Source organism: Setaria viridis, chromosome 5 (assembly GCF_005286985.2).
Source record: "Setaria viridis chromosome 5, Setaria_viridis_v4.0, whole genome shotgun sequence".
In the NCBI taxonomy this organism is placed as follows: Eukaryota; Viridiplantae; Streptophyta; class Magnoliopsida; order Poales; family Poaceae; genus Setaria; species Setaria viridis.
The window spans coordinates 5,147,712-5,164,801 of NC_048267.2; the positions used below are offsets into that span (position 1 = coordinate 5,147,712).

Consider the following 17,090-nt stretch of genomic DNA (forward strand, 5'->3'; position numbering starts at 1 on the left):
TACCCATAATGATATTGTCCATAAAAATATTTTACCAACGAGTGGTCACGTTTGGCAAAGCTTCAGAGCCGATTTTCTACTAATTCCAGCAGAAGTTATATCAAACAGTTTTTTTTAAAAAAAAAGTGATTTTTTTGTTGATTCTGTGAAATGATCCTCTAAAATGAATTAAGAGGTTGGGAGTTGAAAAAAGCAGCTTCTTATGATTTTGTAAAATGATTTTCCATCCTGATTTTAAAAGTTTACGCTAGAGAATCACTTTCAATCACAGAATCACTTTTCTTAGAGAATTAGCTCCTATAAAGAATTAAAATTAGACGAAACTCTACCTAACAAACCCTCCCAACAGTGCGAATCTGAAAAATCTGCAGCCAAAACAATCACCCTTGATGACCAGGGACATCACAGTTCTGTCTGAAATGCATCATGCATGGCCGCGGCAAGCCGTGCCACGCTGCCCATCCGGCGCGCTCAACGACCTCCGGATCGTGCCGCTCATTCAGGTGGTGCGGGCTTGTCTTATCCGGTTCGGAAAGAAGTTCAAGAGATCCGCCGGCCGGGCAGCCAGCCTACCCTGCTGCTCTGGAGAATTCATCCGCCTGTTCAGCTGTACGGCCGCTCTACCCACCCAGTGTCCCAGTCTAGTCTGAGCAGTCTCCGCTGTTCGTTCATGGAGCCAGCATGAGGGCGGAGATATTTTAGTTACTGCAGTGTGCAGCGCAGAGTAGTTGAAGACTGAGGGGTCCCGTCGTCGTCGCCGCCCCCGCTTCGTCCTTGTCGCGCTTAATGCCGCCATTAACTCACTGCTGGCCGCTGCAGATGAGGCAGCTCAGCTAGTGATGGCAATCCGGCGGGTCTGTGTACCCGAGACCTGTGGATTTCAGATCCGATGGGGGCAGGGATGGATCCGGAATTTCCCCACATATCTCGGGTTCGGAACCCGACACATAGCGGGTGCAGGGTGAGTTTATACTTCCTCGCCAGTGACCCACGGGATCCCGAATTATACATTTCAGCTCAAAAACTAGCTCAGCCTAACAACTATATAATCTCCGTTCATGTCGTCATCTCCCACTCTCCCCACCTCCCGACAAATACACCACATGCCCGCACCCCGGCGCCAAATCCCCATCGCCCCCTCACCCGCGCCTTGCCTGCGAGCGCCGCCCCCTGTCACTGTCTTGCTCAGGTTTTGAGGGGTTCGTCGGGTTTCGGGCACCCGCGGGTTTCCGGGGCAGGAGTTCATTGTCACCCGAAATGTGGTTCGGCTTCGGGCCAGGTTTTATTCTCAAATTTCGAGGATGAGTGTGCGGAAGCTCCACCCAACCCCAATCCACCCCGTTGCCATCTCTAAGCTCAGCTGCGGCGCCGAGCTCCGCTAATAGTCATTGTCCTGCTTGGGTTTCAAGCACCCGTGGGTTTCGGAACGGGTTTTATTCCCAGGTTTCGGAGGTGGGTCCGCGGAAGCTCCACCCGATCCAGACCCGCACCGTTACCATCCTAGCTCAGCCGCGGCGCCGAGCTCCGCTAATAAATGCGCGCGTATCCGCGTGCATCTCTGCTGCCAGGACTGCCCCAACAAGTGCCCATGCTTTGCTTCCGCTCCCGGTGACGCCGCCGCGCAACTGGTCCTGCACTGCGAGGCTGCTGCCGCTGATCGATCGGGATGGCCCCGGCGTCCGCGATGGAGCTGGAGGCGCCGCCACCGGTAACGGCGTCGGCCAAGGAGATCAGGTCGCCGGAGGTGCTCTCGTCGCTGCAGCGCAAGAAGCTGGGCGCGCACTTCATGGAGAGCGACGAGCGCCGCTTCTCCTCCGGCGGCGGCGGCGCCAGGACGCCCCTCGGCGGCGGGTACGAGCCGCCGCCGCCCTCCTCCTCCTCGGCGGCCGGCGGCACGACGCCGGTCGACATCCGGGGACACCCCATCGCGGACCTGTCCCGGACCGGCGGCTGGGTGGCCGCCTTCTTCATCTTCGGCAACGAGATGGCGGAGCGCATGGCCTACTTCGGCCTCTCCGTCAACATGGTCATCTTCATGTTCAAGGTCATGCACCGCCCCTTCACCAGCTCCGCCAACGCCGTCAACAACTTCCTCGGCATCTCCCAGGCCTCCTCCGTGTTGGGGGGTTTCCTAGCCGACGCCTACCTCGGCCGCTACTGGACCATCGCCATCTTCACCACCATGTACCTGCTGGGCCTCATCGCGCTCACCGTCAGCGCCAGCGTGCCGGCGCTCGTGCCATCCCAGGAGGGCTGCGACACGCTCGCCATGCTGCTGGGCGCCTGCGCGCCGGCCAAGTCCTGGCAGATGGCGTACCTCCAGACCGCGCTCTACGTCACGGCGCTCGGCGCCGCCGGGATCCGGCCCTGCGTCTCCTCCTTCGGCGCCGACCAGTTCGACGAGCGGAGCCCCGGGTACAAGCGCCGCCTCGACCGCTTCTTCAACCTCTTCTACCTCGCCGTCACGCTCGGTGCCATCGCGGCCTTCACGGCGGTCGTCTACATCCAGATGCACCGCGGCTGGGCCGCCGCGTTCGGCACGCTCGCGCTCGCCATGGGCGCCTCCAACGCGCTCTTCTTCGTGGGCACGCCGCTGTACCGCCACCGCCTGCCGGGGGGAAGCCCGCTCACGCGGGTGGCGCAGGTGCTCGTCGCCGCCTTCAGGAAGCGCAACGCCGCCTTCGACAGCGGCGGCTTCGTCGGCCTCTACGAGGTCGCCGGCGCCAAGTCCGCCGTCCGGGGCAGCGCCAAGATCGAACACACCGACGACTTCAGGTGGCTCGACAAGGCGGCGCTGCAGCTGGAGGGCGACCTCGCCGGCGGCGGCGAGGACCCGTGGCGGCTGTGCACTGTGACGCAGGTGGAGGAGGTGAAGATCCTGCTGCGGCTGCTGCCGGTGCCGGCGTGCACGGTGATGCTCAGCGTCGTGCTCACCGAGTTCCTCACCCTGTCGGTGCAGCAGGCCTACACGCTCAACACCCGCGTGGCTGCGCTGCACCTCCCGGTGGCGTGCATGCCGGTGTTCCCCTGCCTCGCCATCTTCCTCATCCTCGCGCTCTACTACCAGACCTTCGCCCCGCTGGCCCGCCGCCTCACGGGCCACCCGCACGGCGCCTCGCAGCTGCAGCGCGTCGGCCTGGGCCTCTTCTTCTCCATCCTCTCCGTGGCCTGGGCGGGGCTCTTCGAACGCTACCGCCGGGGCTACGCCATCCGGCACGGCTACCTCGCCCTCTTCCTCACGCCGATGCCGGACCTCAGCGCCTACTGGCTGCTCATCCAGTATTGCCTTATCGGCGTCGCCGAGGTGTTCTGCCTCGTCGCGCTCCTCGAGTTCCTGTACCAGGAGGCGCCCGACGCCATGCGAAGCGTCGGCTCCGCGTACGCCGCCGTCGCCGGCGGACTCGGGTGCTTCCTGGCGTCGGCGCTCAACACCGCCGTGGATGCCGCGACGCGGGACGACGCCGCGGGGCGGCCGTCGTGGCTGGCGCAGAACATCAACGTCGGCAGGTTCGACTACCTCTACTGGCTGCTCGCCGTGCTCAGCACGGTCAACCTGCTCGTCTTCGTCTACGTCGCCAAGCGCTACAAGTACAGGGTCAGGATCGATGCTCAGGCCGCGGTTGTGAATAAGCAGTAGGCCAGTAGCCATGGACGCGAGAAGGATTTGAATTTGGATGTGGATTTTGCCTCTTTTTACCCCCGAAGGATTTACTGTACCGAAGCATTCCCAGGAGTACAACTACCATAACATTCGCCGTTTTGCAAATACCAGTATTCAACCAAAAAAAAAGAATATGTGCTAAACTCCAATTCCCTGAAAAAATGCCCACTGTGTATGCGCCACAATTTGCCGTAATCTTCAGATCTCCAATTCTATGTCACGGCCGCGGCAACTGAAACAGACCAACTGGGAGCTTGGGCCTACAACTGGAGATGCAATCATGCACGGCATTCTGGTGATCATCATGTAGCCTGTGACTGGCGGCTCAGCCCAGGGACGATTAGTTTTCATGCTGATATTAGCACACCACCTTCATGGAATCTGCATGTTTGGAAGTGATCGAAACAAAAATGTCAGGATTCAACAATTCAAATGACTTTGTATTGACAACGGACCAGTGTGTGTGGGAACAGATGGTTCAGATTGACAGTCAGCAGTTCTGTTATCTGCTGCTGCTGTTTAAACTAAAAAAATGTATGAATGCATAGTAACAGTCAAGGAATCAGCTGATAAATGGTGACTGTATCTGTATGTTGCGACTATTGTATCTCACTCAAAGAGTACTGCGTATTCAAACTCTTTGGACGCTATTAGTATTTTCAATGATGATATCAGTAGTTCATAGACAATTATATATTCAAAAGAATGTTCAGTGTTAAGTACATAATATGCATGTGGAGTGATATCAGTTCGTAATCATTTTATCTTAAATATATCTCGAGAAATATGTGTCTGGGAGCAATATAATAATGGTTCAGCGCAAAAAAAAATGTGTAGGAGAGAGTTCACAATCTCACCTCATCAACAGTGCAAAAATTTGGTGATACAGAGATAACTGGATGATAGTACAAGGAACCATCATTGCACTGCTGACTGTTCATCAGCCATTTCCTGATTGCTTCAGCTTACTGCTCATCGGTCATTCCCCAATTGCTTCAGCTTTGCTGCAACCTGCCTCATTGATGGCCGAACAGCTACAGATTCTAAGGTGCATGATAAAGCTATCTTTAGCATTTCAGTTAATCTATCCTTTGGTGCTGCATCCAGTAGTCCTCGAGAGAAGAATTCGCTGGTATTGTCTTCCTGCATCAGCATCCGTCCCCACGATACAATTGTAAAGCCATTGCCAAACTGTGAGAAGGACGGATCCAAAGACCTCTTGCCTGACATCAACTCCAGGAGAACAACCCCAAAGCTGTAAACATCAGCCTTGTCAGAGACTCTGCAGGTGGTTGCATACTCTGGTGCGACATACCCAAAGGTACCAGCAACATCCGTTGTGGCATGCGTTTGTGTAACTTCTATCAGTCTTGCCAAGCCAAAATCTGACAAGTATGCGTTAAGATCCTCGTCAAGGAGGATGTTGCTCGGTTTGATGTCTCGATGAATTATCCGGGGTGTGCAGGAGCAGTGAAGGAAAGCCAATGCTTGTGCAACATCCACCGCTATCTTGTGAACCTCAATCCAGGACACATTTCTGCTCCCCATTTCATGTATGAACGTCTCGAGGTTCCCACCAGAGAGATAGTTGTAGATAAGGAAAGTGTCTGATTCTCCGAGATGGTACCCAATAAGTGTAACAAGATTTCTATGCCGGATTCTTCCAAGAGTTCTGATTTCCGCATCAAACTGCTGGAGACCTTGGAAGCGCCCCATGGCTAGCCTCTTCACTGCTACAAGAAAACCAGGAGCCAGTTCAGCCTTGTAGGTCGCACCAAAGCCACCTGTACCAATCAAGTTCTGGATGCTGAAATTGCTTGTTGCTCGGATAAGGTTTTCGTAAGTAAGCTCCGGAGGGGCATCAGTAAAAGTCACGACCACTTTTGTCCTTAGATTTGAAATCTTCACCCGTTTCCTTCTTTCACACACAAAGAAGAGAAGGATCACAAGAAGAAAAGATATTGCAGCAGTTGAAGCTGCAACTAAAATCACCATAAGAGACTTAAATTTAGACCCCCATTTTTTCGCTCCTTTTGAGGAACTGATTGCTTCAGTTGGTGGTAGAGATGCATTTGTACTCAAACATTGGTGCAATAGGGAATTGCCAATGAAGAAACCACAATCAGAAGGGTGCCTAAGATTGGGAATGTCACCTGATAGGTTGTTGAATGAGACATCAAGAACTGTAAGCTGAGCTAGTTCACTGAAACTGGGAGGGATGCTTCCTGAGAGCCTATTATGGTCAAGCCTCAATACTTCAAGGCGTGAAGCGTCAGTTAAATGTAATGGTATGCTGCCTGTTAGAGAATTCCTTGATAAATCTAGAACCTCAAGAGCAGCCAAGTCACCAAACTGCCCTGGAATCTGACCTGTCAGATTGTTACCACTCAAGACCAAGCTCCTCAGAAAATGCAGACCACCGACACCATCGGGTATTGACCCTCTGAAGTTATTATAACCAGCATCAAAATTTTGCATAGAGGCACAGGTTGAAAGCATGTCAAGGCTTCCTGACAACTGATTACTACTCAAATTGACTGCAACGCCTGTTGCGAACTTGCAGAATCCAAAAAATCTGGCAGAAAGAGTGCTGCTGAACATATTGCCATTAAGCCACAAACCATAAGAGTAGTTTCTATCTAGACTGACAGTAAGAGACGGCAACGTCCCGCCAAAGCCATTGTTGCTGAAGTCATGGAGAGCAACATTAGCAATGCCCCCTAACTCAGAACCAAAAGGGTTTCCAATCAGCACATTACCAACCAATTCATCATAGTACTGCATTACAATATCATCACCAATCAAACGGCTTGAGCATTGGCTCTCGGTGGACAAAAGAAGCAGACCTGACAGAGAATTTCCACTGATATTGAAGTACGTCAGACATCCAACTGCCAATTCTGCGGCCATTGAGCCCTCCAATCTGTTGGAGCTCAGATCAAGAAATGTCAAGCCATGACACTCTCCGAACCAAGCGGGCAAGGTACCAGCAATGTAATTCTGCCCCAGGTTCACGGCACGAAGACCGCAGGTACCATTCCTGGACAATGGCAACCGGCCATCAAGGTTGGCCCTAGGCGCCCAGAGAACCTCCATCGCCGGAATGGTCAGCACTTCCGTCGGCAGCACCCCAACGAAGGCATTGAACTCCGGCTGCTCCCCAGCCGACGCAGTGAGATTGGTGAGCACGAGGACTGCGAGCTCCCGGCAGTTGGCAAGCTCCACGGGGATCCTGTCGGTGAGGCTGTTGCGGGAGACGTCGAGGACGCGGAGGGCGGCTAGCCGGCCAAGCCCCCGCGGGATGGCGCCCTCCAGGACGTTGTGGGAGAGGTCGAGGACGCGGAGGGAGCGGCATTGCGCGATCTCCGCCGGGATTTGGTCGACGAGGAAGTTGCCGGCGAGGCGGAGGTGGGTGAGCGCGGCGCAGGGGGGCGACGAGGAGTTCGCGAGAGGAGGCGGGATTTTGAGGGGACCCGAGAGGCTGTTGAAGCTTAGGTCGAGGTAGCCGAGGGTGGTGGACGAGAGGAAGGCGTCGGGGACGGGGCCCGAGAAGTTGTTGGCGGCGAGGTCGAGGCGGCGGAGGCGCGGGGGCAGGGGAAGGGCGGCGGGTAGCGTGCCCGAGAGGGAGGCAGCGGGGAGGTCGATGGCGGCGACCGCAAGGGAGGAAGGATGGCATGTGACGCCGCGCCAGCGGCAGTAGCTGGTGGCGGAGGCGGCGGACCAAGCGGAGAGGGCGCCGCCGGGGTCGTGGGTGACCGCGGCCTTGAGCGCGAGGAGGGCGGCGAGGTCGGCGGCCGAAGAGGATGCGAGCGGGATTGGTAGGAGCAACAGGAGGAGGAAGAGGAGGACGGGTGGTGGTGGGGCCGCCATGGCGGCGGCGGGAGCAACGGGGCGAGGAGTGGAGTGGATGGAGAGAAGACGACGAAGGCAAGCGTGCCCGTGCCGTGCCGTGGATTTTAAAATTTCTCCATTTTATTATTTTTTCCCCTTCTTTTGTGTGTTCCGGTTCGTCTTTGTTGACTGAACCATGGAGGCACGGACCACGGTTTGGTACCGGCCCACTTAGATCTTATAATTTCCTATTTGACCTCAGAAAAAATTATTAGAAAAAGTTATTAGTTCGTTTCTCAAAAAATTTAACTTTCATTCCTAATACGATACTCTGTTAAATTTTCTATTCGGGAATCGTTAAATACCCTGCAAAAAACAGTTTTTGCCCCTATGACCCTACCACCCTTCTCCCTCCTCTGCTCCACACCGCGCGGGCTCGTCGGCATCTCCCCAACCGTCGCCGCCCTCCTCTTGGCCTGACTTTTTTTATTTTTTAGCCTTTTTTTAAAGCCTGGTGGAAATATTTCAAAATCTGGACCCTTAGCTTGGCGCCACCAGGCGCCAAGCGTACACGTCTCGGCGCCGGAGGTTCTGGCACCTAGGTCGTTGCACAACTGGTGACGTGGATGCTGACATAGTGAGGCTTGACGCTAGGGTGGATGGCGTCAAGCTTAGCCCCGTAGATCTTGGGTGATTCAAGGAATGATAACTCAAGGGATGATGACTATGAGCCCAGTGATACTGAGGTCGAATCTTCAGTAGCTTCTTCAGTTAATGATGAGGATGATGAGATGAATCAAGAGGGTGATATGGATGAGATCATTGATGTGCTGTCACACTCCTAAGAGGAAGTGGACCATGGATACATATTCAAGAGAAAGAACTCCTTATCAATACATTCTTCCCCGTACCACTTCAAATCTCTTCTTCTACACTCAGGTACAAGAGGATGCCTTCTTTGGTCATTTGCTGAGTAAGACAATATTTAAGCACCAAACCATAGATTTTCATTATATGGCTCAGCAACCCGTGATGAGTGAAGTAGTAGTTAAATTTGAAGCTATTAGCTTAAGGGCATTTCTTAAGCATAGATGTGATTGGAATGACACCATTATTCGTCCGTTCTATGGTATAGTAGAGGTTATTTTTGAGGAAGATAGATTGGAGTGGATGACGGGTAAAAGAAAATATGAGGCCACCTTTGCTGAGTTTGCTGTTGTCGATCAATTAAATTATGATTTTCTCACTGATGATCAAAGCTATAATATGGTTGATGAGAATCCACTAGAGCTTGATGCCATTACTCAGTTTTATGAGCTAGCTAGGACGGGTATCTCTAGAATCTATGACAAGATCAATGGTTTTAGGCATCATTTGGCTGTCATAAATAAGATTGCTAAAGTAACAATACTGCCTAAGAGTGGATATAAGGATGGTTTTGTGGGCTATCATAGGAACTATGTTCACCATGTGATGGTTAGTTAAAAGTTTGATATGGTTACGTTGATCATGGATCAAATTGCTGCAAAAAAGGTCAACCTCGAGATAAATGTATACTTTGCTCCATATATCATGTCACTTATCAAAGTAAAACAAGGTTCCGAGGTCCTTGTGAGGTGGTTCACACTCCCTTCAGGCCTTATAAGAACAATAAAGTTTTTCTTGAAAGGGAGTTGACTCCTTTCCTGGATGTTGGAGGAGTTCCAGATGAGGGAGACATGAGAGATATGGGAGAGGCTCCAGCTCAGGATGATGATGCTCAGGCTATGCCTCCTCCTCCTCCCCCTATGCAGTCACAGTGGGTACCTCCAGCTAGTTATTTTGACCCTTACTTTGCCACCATGGAGCAGATAATGAATGAGAACTTTCAGCATATGTAGCAGGGGCTCAGTTCACACATTGAGGCATTTGGGCAGGAAATGGTGACAAACTTTCAGAATATGCAGCAGTAGATTGATAACCGTTTTGTGGCTTTTGGGCAGCATAGCCACTCTACTATATATGAGCCCATCATGACTTGGCTACAGCACGTTCAGGAGGGTCTTCATAGTGATATTGAGGTCTTGGATGCTAGATTCTGTGACTTTGACATAACTGAGCAGTGTCAGCAGGTTGAGGAGTAGCAACAGAAATTAGAGAATGACTTCAATACTTTTTCATCCAGCTTCTCGAGTTTCAATGATCATTTCTACAGCATATTTCTAGCTCCGGCACCTCCTCCTTAGTTCTATCCTCATCAGCCTTATTATCCTCCTCCACCGGCGCCATAGGATGGCTAGCCTCTTTTGGTACTTGATGCCAAAGGGGGAGAATATTTGGAGACTTGGAGTGATGGATCAGTTGCAGGGGGAGCTCATGTGATGGACATTTGCATTTGTGTTTGCATTTATGTTTGCATGGACTTTGGTTTGTAATAATTCGCTTAGCACTAAAACTTGGGTGTAATTCGTGTTGAACTATGTTTATGCGCTTTATTTCCTATTTTGTTTCTTGTTCTAGCCGTACTATCAAGAGGTGTCAATTTCATTTACTTGACGGTTCTATAGTGCCACTTTGCTCAAACAATTGAATTATATGCATGGGAACTAACTTAGTTTCAGAAAGTGAAAGAAATGAGAAGAAAACTTGTTCTAAAAGAGGTCTAACTGTATAAGGGCGGACGGTCCGGTCCTAAGTGGCGGACGGTCAGCTAAACCTAGACAGAAACATATTTTCGGGTCGAGAAATTTTTTCTCAAAGGCGGATGGTCCGCAGATGTTTTCTGCGGACAGTCCGCATGGGGTAGACGGTCCGGCCTAGCGAACGGTCAGCTAGACCTAGACAAAATATGTTTTCGGTTTGAGAAATTCTTTCTCAAAGGCGGACAGTCTGCAATTGTTTTCTGCGGACAGTCCGCATGGGGCGGATGGTCTGACCCTAGGTGGCGAACGGTCAGCTAAACCTAGACAGAAATATGTTTTCAGCCCGAGATTTTTTTCTCAAAGGCGGACGGTCCACAATTGTTTTCTGCGGACAGTCCACATGGGGCGGACAGTACGCCACCCCTGTAACGGTCCTAGGTTGAAAGCCTTCACCTAGTTGTAGAGTAGCTAGAAATAGTTTGTCCCCTTGTGTTTCTAATCAATTTTTTTAAGTGCTGTGATTTTAGTTGAAACCGTCTATTCATCCCCCTCTAGTCGGTACTTCTTTTTGTCATCGCCCATACTTAAAGTGCATCACATGACAACACAATGAAAATTCCAATAGTAGATAACATTGTTCATGAATAAACCATAAAACTAGCAAGTCATGGAGACTACTGTGTGCAACGAGACCACTTTCCCTTCCTCAGGGCATCAGGATTCTCCTCAATCGCTGCGTCTCTCGACGTGCACGCTTGACGTGCACGCTCAAGCTTCTTTTCCCTCTCCTCCCTGTTCGCAGCAACCCGCCTCCTTTCCTCCTCTTCCTTGTGCTCCTTTTCTACAGCCTCCTCTCTGCGTCTCTTCTCCATAGTCTCCTTCTTCTCTGCCTCCTACCGCAATATTTCCTGCATCTCCTCCTTATCTTCAGGCTTGATCTTAGTGTCGATCCACTGCTCAAAATCACAGAGCGGTGGAGGGGTATACAACAAATGCAATTGTTAGAAAATAAAAAAATCATGCAAGATGTCATACGACATAAAATAATTATTAGATAACATCAATTTCTCACCATCTTATTAATGCGGCGCTGACGAAGTGTAGGCTCAAACGCAAAATTGGAACACATCCAATACCTCTACCTATACGTGTCCTCTGCATCGGACTTGGCTACCTTGCAAGAATCGTTGCAAAAGCACATGGGCACTGGAACACCACTAGGCAGAGGCAATGAGTTGAAGGCATTTCCAATCATCCGGCCATAACTACAATTTAGTCATCTTCATTGTAAGAACCGAAAGCAATTAACATTAAACCTACACCTAGGGTTTCCCATTCGATCCACAACAATGAACCCATAACATAACAACGTGCGCTGAGGTTACCTTGGTTTCCTAGCTTTTCCACGCCTTGACATCCTACGGTTGCATGAAACCCTAAGTTAAAAAATCCGACTAATATATACCGAATCAACATGAAAAAAAACTATAAAGGAGGAAGGATACCTTGCTCTCGAAGATCCACGGATCAAATCAAAGTTTCCAAGGTCCAATAGGCCGATTCGTGGTGTAAGGTAAAGTGGGGAGAGAAAAAACCCAACAGGGAGGAGAAAGAAGAGGAGGAAGGCTCGGGCAGGAAGGAGGTAGGTAGTGGCGCCAAGCCCCTACCATGTCAGCGTCCACGTCACCAGCTGCGCAACGACTTAGGCGCTAGAACCTCTGGCGCCGAGACGTGTAAGCTTGGCACCAGCGAGGATGGCGCCAAGGCGCCAAGCTAAGGGTCCAGATTTTGAAATGTTTCTGCCAGGGGCCTATTTGTGAGAATCTTTCAAAAAAGAGCAAAAAAAAACTTCTCCGCTCGGCCGCGCGGCACCCAAAGTCGTGTGCCTCCTCTCTCTGGATTTCCATTGACCGGGGCCTGCTACAGTTTCTAGGTCAAAGCAGCAGGTAATTGCCAGCGGCGAGGAGGAGTTCACCTACACGATCAGCGCGACGGGGTGCATCCGTTCTCCTACGTGACCTTATTGGAAGATGGTCGGAGTAGGCCGATGACGAGCGGTGGCGCAGGCAGACTGGCAGCGCGCCGGTTCCAGTGAGCACGATGGCGGAGAGAGGGAGGTAGCGAGCGTAGGGGCATGAGGGATTCACTTGATTTGATGGGTTGCTCGGTATCGGGGACGGTCGGAAGTCGCTCGTCGGCGGTGAGATACTGGCGGCTGCGCAGGGGCCATGGGCGGCCATGGGATCTGAAAATTCCTTGGTGTTTCGGTCGTCGGCATTCAACGAGGGGTGGCAGAGCTTGAAGCTGAGCGACTTCGGGTGCCGCGCGGCTAGGTGGACAGTGGCGACGATCGGAGGAGGTGCCGACGAGCCGTGCGGTGTGGAGCAGAGGAGGGAGAGGGGGTAGAAGGGTGGTGGGACCACAGGGGCAAATTCACCTTTTCGCAGGGCATTTAACGGTTCCCAGACAGAAAATCTAATAGTGTGGTATGAGGAACGAAAGTTGAACTCGGTGTCAAATAAGGAACTAAAATTTTTTGAGCACCAAGAAAAAAACTAGTAGTTTTTCTGGTGTCAAATAGGGAAATTGTCTTGTCTCTTAAAGAAATCCGCATAAATTTTAGGAATTGTACTCTCAGTTTGTTTGTCAATTTTCAAGTTATAAAACTTGTCTAGATAGTACAACCCTCAACATCCAGAAATACACATCCTTACCCAAGACGGACAATGTTTTTTTTAGCATAGACATAGCATTATTTTGACACACATAAGCATGCACTAATGAGTCAGCAAAATGGGTGATTAATCATTGTGAAATCAAGATGACCAGGTGAAAGCTTGCTTTTACCGTGTGAGGTTGCTTACAAGTTGACCAAATTATTTGTGGCGGATGACTGGAGTAAGGGTGTGTTTGGCAACTAATGGAAAGGGGCATGGGAATTAGTGGTGAGAGTTGGCGGAGGGAATTTACTTGGAAATATGATTTTTAGTCCCATTTCCTTGTTTGTCTTTCGGAGGAAATTAAGAGTGGGAGTTTATGTAAGATTTCATATCCTTTGTTTGGTGTGAGGGTTTAGAAGTGGGAAATTATATTTAAGTCATGATTAACGATGTAGATGCATCCATCTTCCACTTAAAACAAACTCCCACCCTCCCCTGGGAAGTGATTGGTGGGAGTTTCTCCTCTAAATTCCCATTCATCATCCCATTATAACTTCCATACCTACCAAACAAACAATAGAATTTTAGTCTCTCACATCTAAACTCCCTTTCCCTCCTACCGATTACCTCCAACCAAACGAGCCGCAAGCGACGATGAGTCAAATTCTCCGGCCATGCTACCAAATGCTGAGCCATGTTAGCATACGCCACCCAAACCATAATTTCCTTTTCACCAGCATATAAAAAAGAGTTGAATGGCCCATTCAAAAAAAAATGAGTTGAATGTTGTGTTTCATAGTTGATATGGCTTCAGAACATGAGGCTGAAATTTTACTAAAAGGCGTAGCCGAGGGGTGGAAGTGGAGTCATTTTTTTTTCATTTTCGAGAACATGGACTCGATTTTTCAAGAACAGCTTTCGGAGTTGAGACGACTTCATAACATGACGTTGAAACTTTACTAAACATAGACTCATTTTCTTTCCACTTCCGAAAACACGGATTTATTGTTTCAAGAGGAGTGTCGATGAAGTTAGAAAGCGGACTCATTTTCTAGGTTTTATGAATGTCAAAGCACACTCAAAATGTAAATAGAATGGTAGCGCCGATGAAGACTCATTTTCGTTGGATCAGCGTCGAGAGGTGAACAGGAAGCAAAATGTAAATAAAATGGTACTGGATTGGATTGGTCTGTCATTTTCAAAACGGCACTACTTTATTTTCCTATGCAATTTTGTCTTGCGCTTGGGGATTCAAAAATACGTGCTGCTAATTTCAGCACCGATCCAATTGATTCTTACCAGGGAAAAAAAATCGAATTGACTGCATGTGCCTTCTCAACATGTGAAAAAAAAGGACGGGACAGCGCAACAGAGATCGGGTAGGAGCCGAAAAGGAAATTATGGTTTGGGTGGCGTATGCTAACATGGCTCAGCATTTGGTAGCATGGCTCACGAGCCCACGAGCACGTGACCTGACCCGACCGTCGTCGCTTCCATGGGATGGAGGGTCAGTCAACACGGCTGCACCGCACTCTCGGGCCTCGGCAACCCCCTCGTCTCCTCGTTCATTCCCATTCGCTGCCTGCGCCATGGTAAAACAATGCTCATCATTTTTTTCTTACCCCCGGGACATAAACAATGATCATCTGGAGTTAACAATTTAGACCAGGAATCCTGTTGGTCAAGCACTCAAACGACACACCGCTCGTTGCAAAAGGAATCTCTCTATTTTTCAACTGTAGCCTTTGCAGCGTTTTACCCCTTTGTTGACCTCGGTGAGTGCATCTGTGCCACTATTTTTCCTGCCGCGGGGGGGGGGGGGGGGGGGGGGGGGGGGGGGGGGGGGGGTTGATGCTTTGACACAGTGGGGGCAACGGAAAAACAGAAGAAAGAGTGTGGATTTAGGGGTATTTGTTTCTGTACTCCCTACTAAAATTCCTGTCACGTCGAATGTTTAGATACTAATTAGGAGTATTAAATATAGAGTAATTACAAAACTAATTGCGCAGATGGAGACTTATTTGTGAGATGAATCTATTAAGCCTAATTAGTTCATGATTTGACAATGTGATGCTATAGTAAACATGTACTAATGATGGATTAATTAGGCTTAACAGATTCGTTTCGTGAATTAGCCTCCATCTGTGTAATTAGTTTTATAATTAGCTCATGTTTAGTCCTCCTAATTTGCCTCCGAATATTCGATGTGACATGAATTGTAGTCCGGACTAAAGATCCAAACACCCTTTACTAAACTAGTTTTTTTCGTGATCTTTTATAACTAAAAATATTCTTTTCATAGCAGGTATCATGTTCATTAGCAAAGAGATTTAGTGGCGACTCTGTTAATATCAAGAACAATTAAACGTTTATAGAAGTGTGTTGCATATGTACTTATGTTTATAGTGGTCACATCTCACGTATAGAAGTCTACGTTCGTAATGTGTTTTAAGAGAAAAAAATACAAGGGAGGGGCGGAGGGCCATCGCACTCTTTGACTAATTCAGAATTTCAGATACCAATCTGGTAACGTATAGTATATATTTTTTTTACCACTCGCATGCATTACAAGTTTATTAGTTTTCCCCGGTAGTTAAGCTGTTTTCCGGAGACCCCATGTAACTTATCTATTCATATTTCATAAAAAGTGGTCGACTCATGGAGTCATCCCCGGTAGTTAAGCTGTTTTCTGGGGACCCCATGTAACTCATCTATTCATATCTCATAAAAAGTGGTCGACTCGTGGAGTCATTTGATCTGGCACCGGCACCGGCGATGGCGAGTGGAGTGCAGAGCCATGCAAAATCCTACTGACCTTGTAGTAAAAATGTTGTTCAGTGGAGAAATAATTTGTACAATTATCTTTCCAATTTAGGAGGTGTTTTGCTCTAGGAGGATTAAAATTTAATTCTATCTATATTAATTAAAAGTATTAAATATAGTCTAATTCATGCATGAGCCCGCGACGGCTCCTCCTCTTCGTTTCGACAGCGTGCACGTCGAGCCATACTTCTTTCGCGAAAAATCGACAAGGACGCCGTGTCGCCGTGTCCGTGTTTTTTTTTCTCTCCCAGGCTGAAGCGACGGGGGCGCACTGTTGGTCTCGTCTCGTCTTGACACCATGTGCAGGCAGCGCGCGGCAATGATAAAAAGGAGCTTTGGATGGTCGGCAGGCAAAAACAAAAGAGGCGACAGACACCGTCCGTCACCCGAACGATCGGTCTCGCCCACTTCTACTAGCAGAGTATAGCAGCAGCCTATGCCTATGTAGCAAACCAACGCACGTGATGACGTAAAGGAGAACGGATCGAGATCGACTCACGTGCCTCCTCTCTCACCGTGATCTCGACCAGAGGCATCTACCGTTTGAATCGAAGCTAAACTAATGGTTTTGGTTATTATGATATGATTTTAATAGGATCAAGAGGCTCTGCTTGCATCGGAGTTGAGATGGCCGAGTTGGTCTAAGGCGCCAGATTAAGGTTCTGGTCCGAAAGGGCGTGGGTTCAAATCCCACTCTCAACATCCCCGTATGTTTTTTTCCCAATTTTCCTACTTATTTTTAAGACACTTATAAGATAAGTAAGTAAAGTTCCCTCGAAATAGCATCACAGTGGTCGTGCCGGAGTGGTTATCGGGCATGACTAGAAATCATGTGGGCTTTGCCCGCGCAGGTTCGAATCCTGCCGACCACGATTTTTCACTTCCAATTTTTGCGTCTCTTTTTTCCCCCGGTTTACCCCACTTTGAGAGCTTTGAGGGCTTGGCTCTTGAGCCTGTTAAGCATGTGCTTCCTCGACAGCTTTTGAGGTCTTTATATCATTCCACTGACCTAATAAATCAGCCCAGTAGGCAGTAGTCCCATTATTTTCAACAATGTTCTTGCACTCTAGAACTCTATATCATGTACGTATCTATGTACAGTGGCAATACGAGAGCGATCAACCAAGATATTGACTGAATGTACGGCGTGCCGTCACCTGCCAAGCCAAAAAACAAAGGTCCTGTCCTAAGAAGAAGAAGAAGAAGAATGATGAAAGGGCTGTAACGTCACATATCGTTCATGTGTCCATCGGCACGAGAGCGTTGTCACGAAAACATTCATGGGTCCATTGGCATATGGCCATAAGGGCATTGCCATGGAGGAAAGGACGAGTGCTGCACTGAAAAACATGCAAAGAAAGAGCACAAGTTGAGTGGAGTAAGCCAGAGAACTAGTTAATAGCTGGGTGGTTAGCAGAAAGTGTCGCACCCCGAGCTCACCAAGATTCAAGCTCTACATTTAATTTGACACGCCGTGTATTTTATTAACGTGAT

General features: G+C 49.4%; 2 protein-coding genes and 2 non-coding genes across 4 annotated transcripts; 3 read left to right on the forward strand and 1 right to left on the reverse strand.

Moving 5' to 3' along the window:
* The first annotated feature begins 1,545 nt into the window (after nt 1-1,545).
* On the forward strand, nt 1,546-4,390 carry LOC117857275 (protein NRT1/ PTR FAMILY 6.1). Its single transcript, XM_034739860.2, has one exon. The coding sequence runs from the start codon at nt 1,667-1,669 to the stop codon at nt 3,635-3,637; it is 1,971 nt and encodes a 656-aa protein (XP_034595751.1). The 5' UTR covers nt 1,546-1,666; the 3' UTR covers nt 3,638-4,390.
* On the reverse strand, nt 3,664-7,640 carry LOC117857274 (LRR receptor-like serine/threonine-protein kinase RPK2). Its single transcript, XM_034739859.2, has 2 exons — nt 4,519-7,640; nt 3,664-4,042 (listed from the first exon to the last, which is right to left on the reverse strand). Exon 1 carries the CDS (start codon nt 7,529-7,531, stop codon nt 4,634-4,636), a length of 2,898 nt encoding a protein of 965 aa, XP_034595750.1. The 5' UTR covers nt 7,532-7,640; the 3' UTR covers nt 3,664-4,042; nt 4,519-4,633.
* An 8,577-nt stretch (nt 7,641-16,217) lies between these two features.
* Nucleotides 16,218-16,298, forward strand: TRNAL-AAG (transfer RNA leucine (anticodon AAG)). The gene has a single exon. It is a non-coding gene; the product is annotated as a tRNA-Leu (tRNA).
* Nucleotides 16,299-16,386: 88 nt separating this feature from the next.
* TRNAS-AGA (transfer RNA serine (anticodon AGA)) lies at nt 16,387-16,468 on the forward strand. Its single transcript has one exon. It is a non-coding gene; the product is annotated as a tRNA-Ser (tRNA).
* Nucleotides 16,469-17,090: the final 622 nt, after the last annotated feature.

What these genes read in the sequence shown, in the direction of transcription:
- LOC117857275 (XM_034739860.2), top strand. Translation starts at nt 1,667, where the DNA reads ATGGCCCCGGCGTCCGCGATGGAGCTGGAGGCGCCGCCACCGGTAACG.
- LOC117857274 (XM_034739859.2), bottom strand. Translation starts at nt 7,531, where the DNA reads ATGGCGGCCCCACCACCACCCGTCCTCCTCTTCCTCCTCCTGTTGCTC.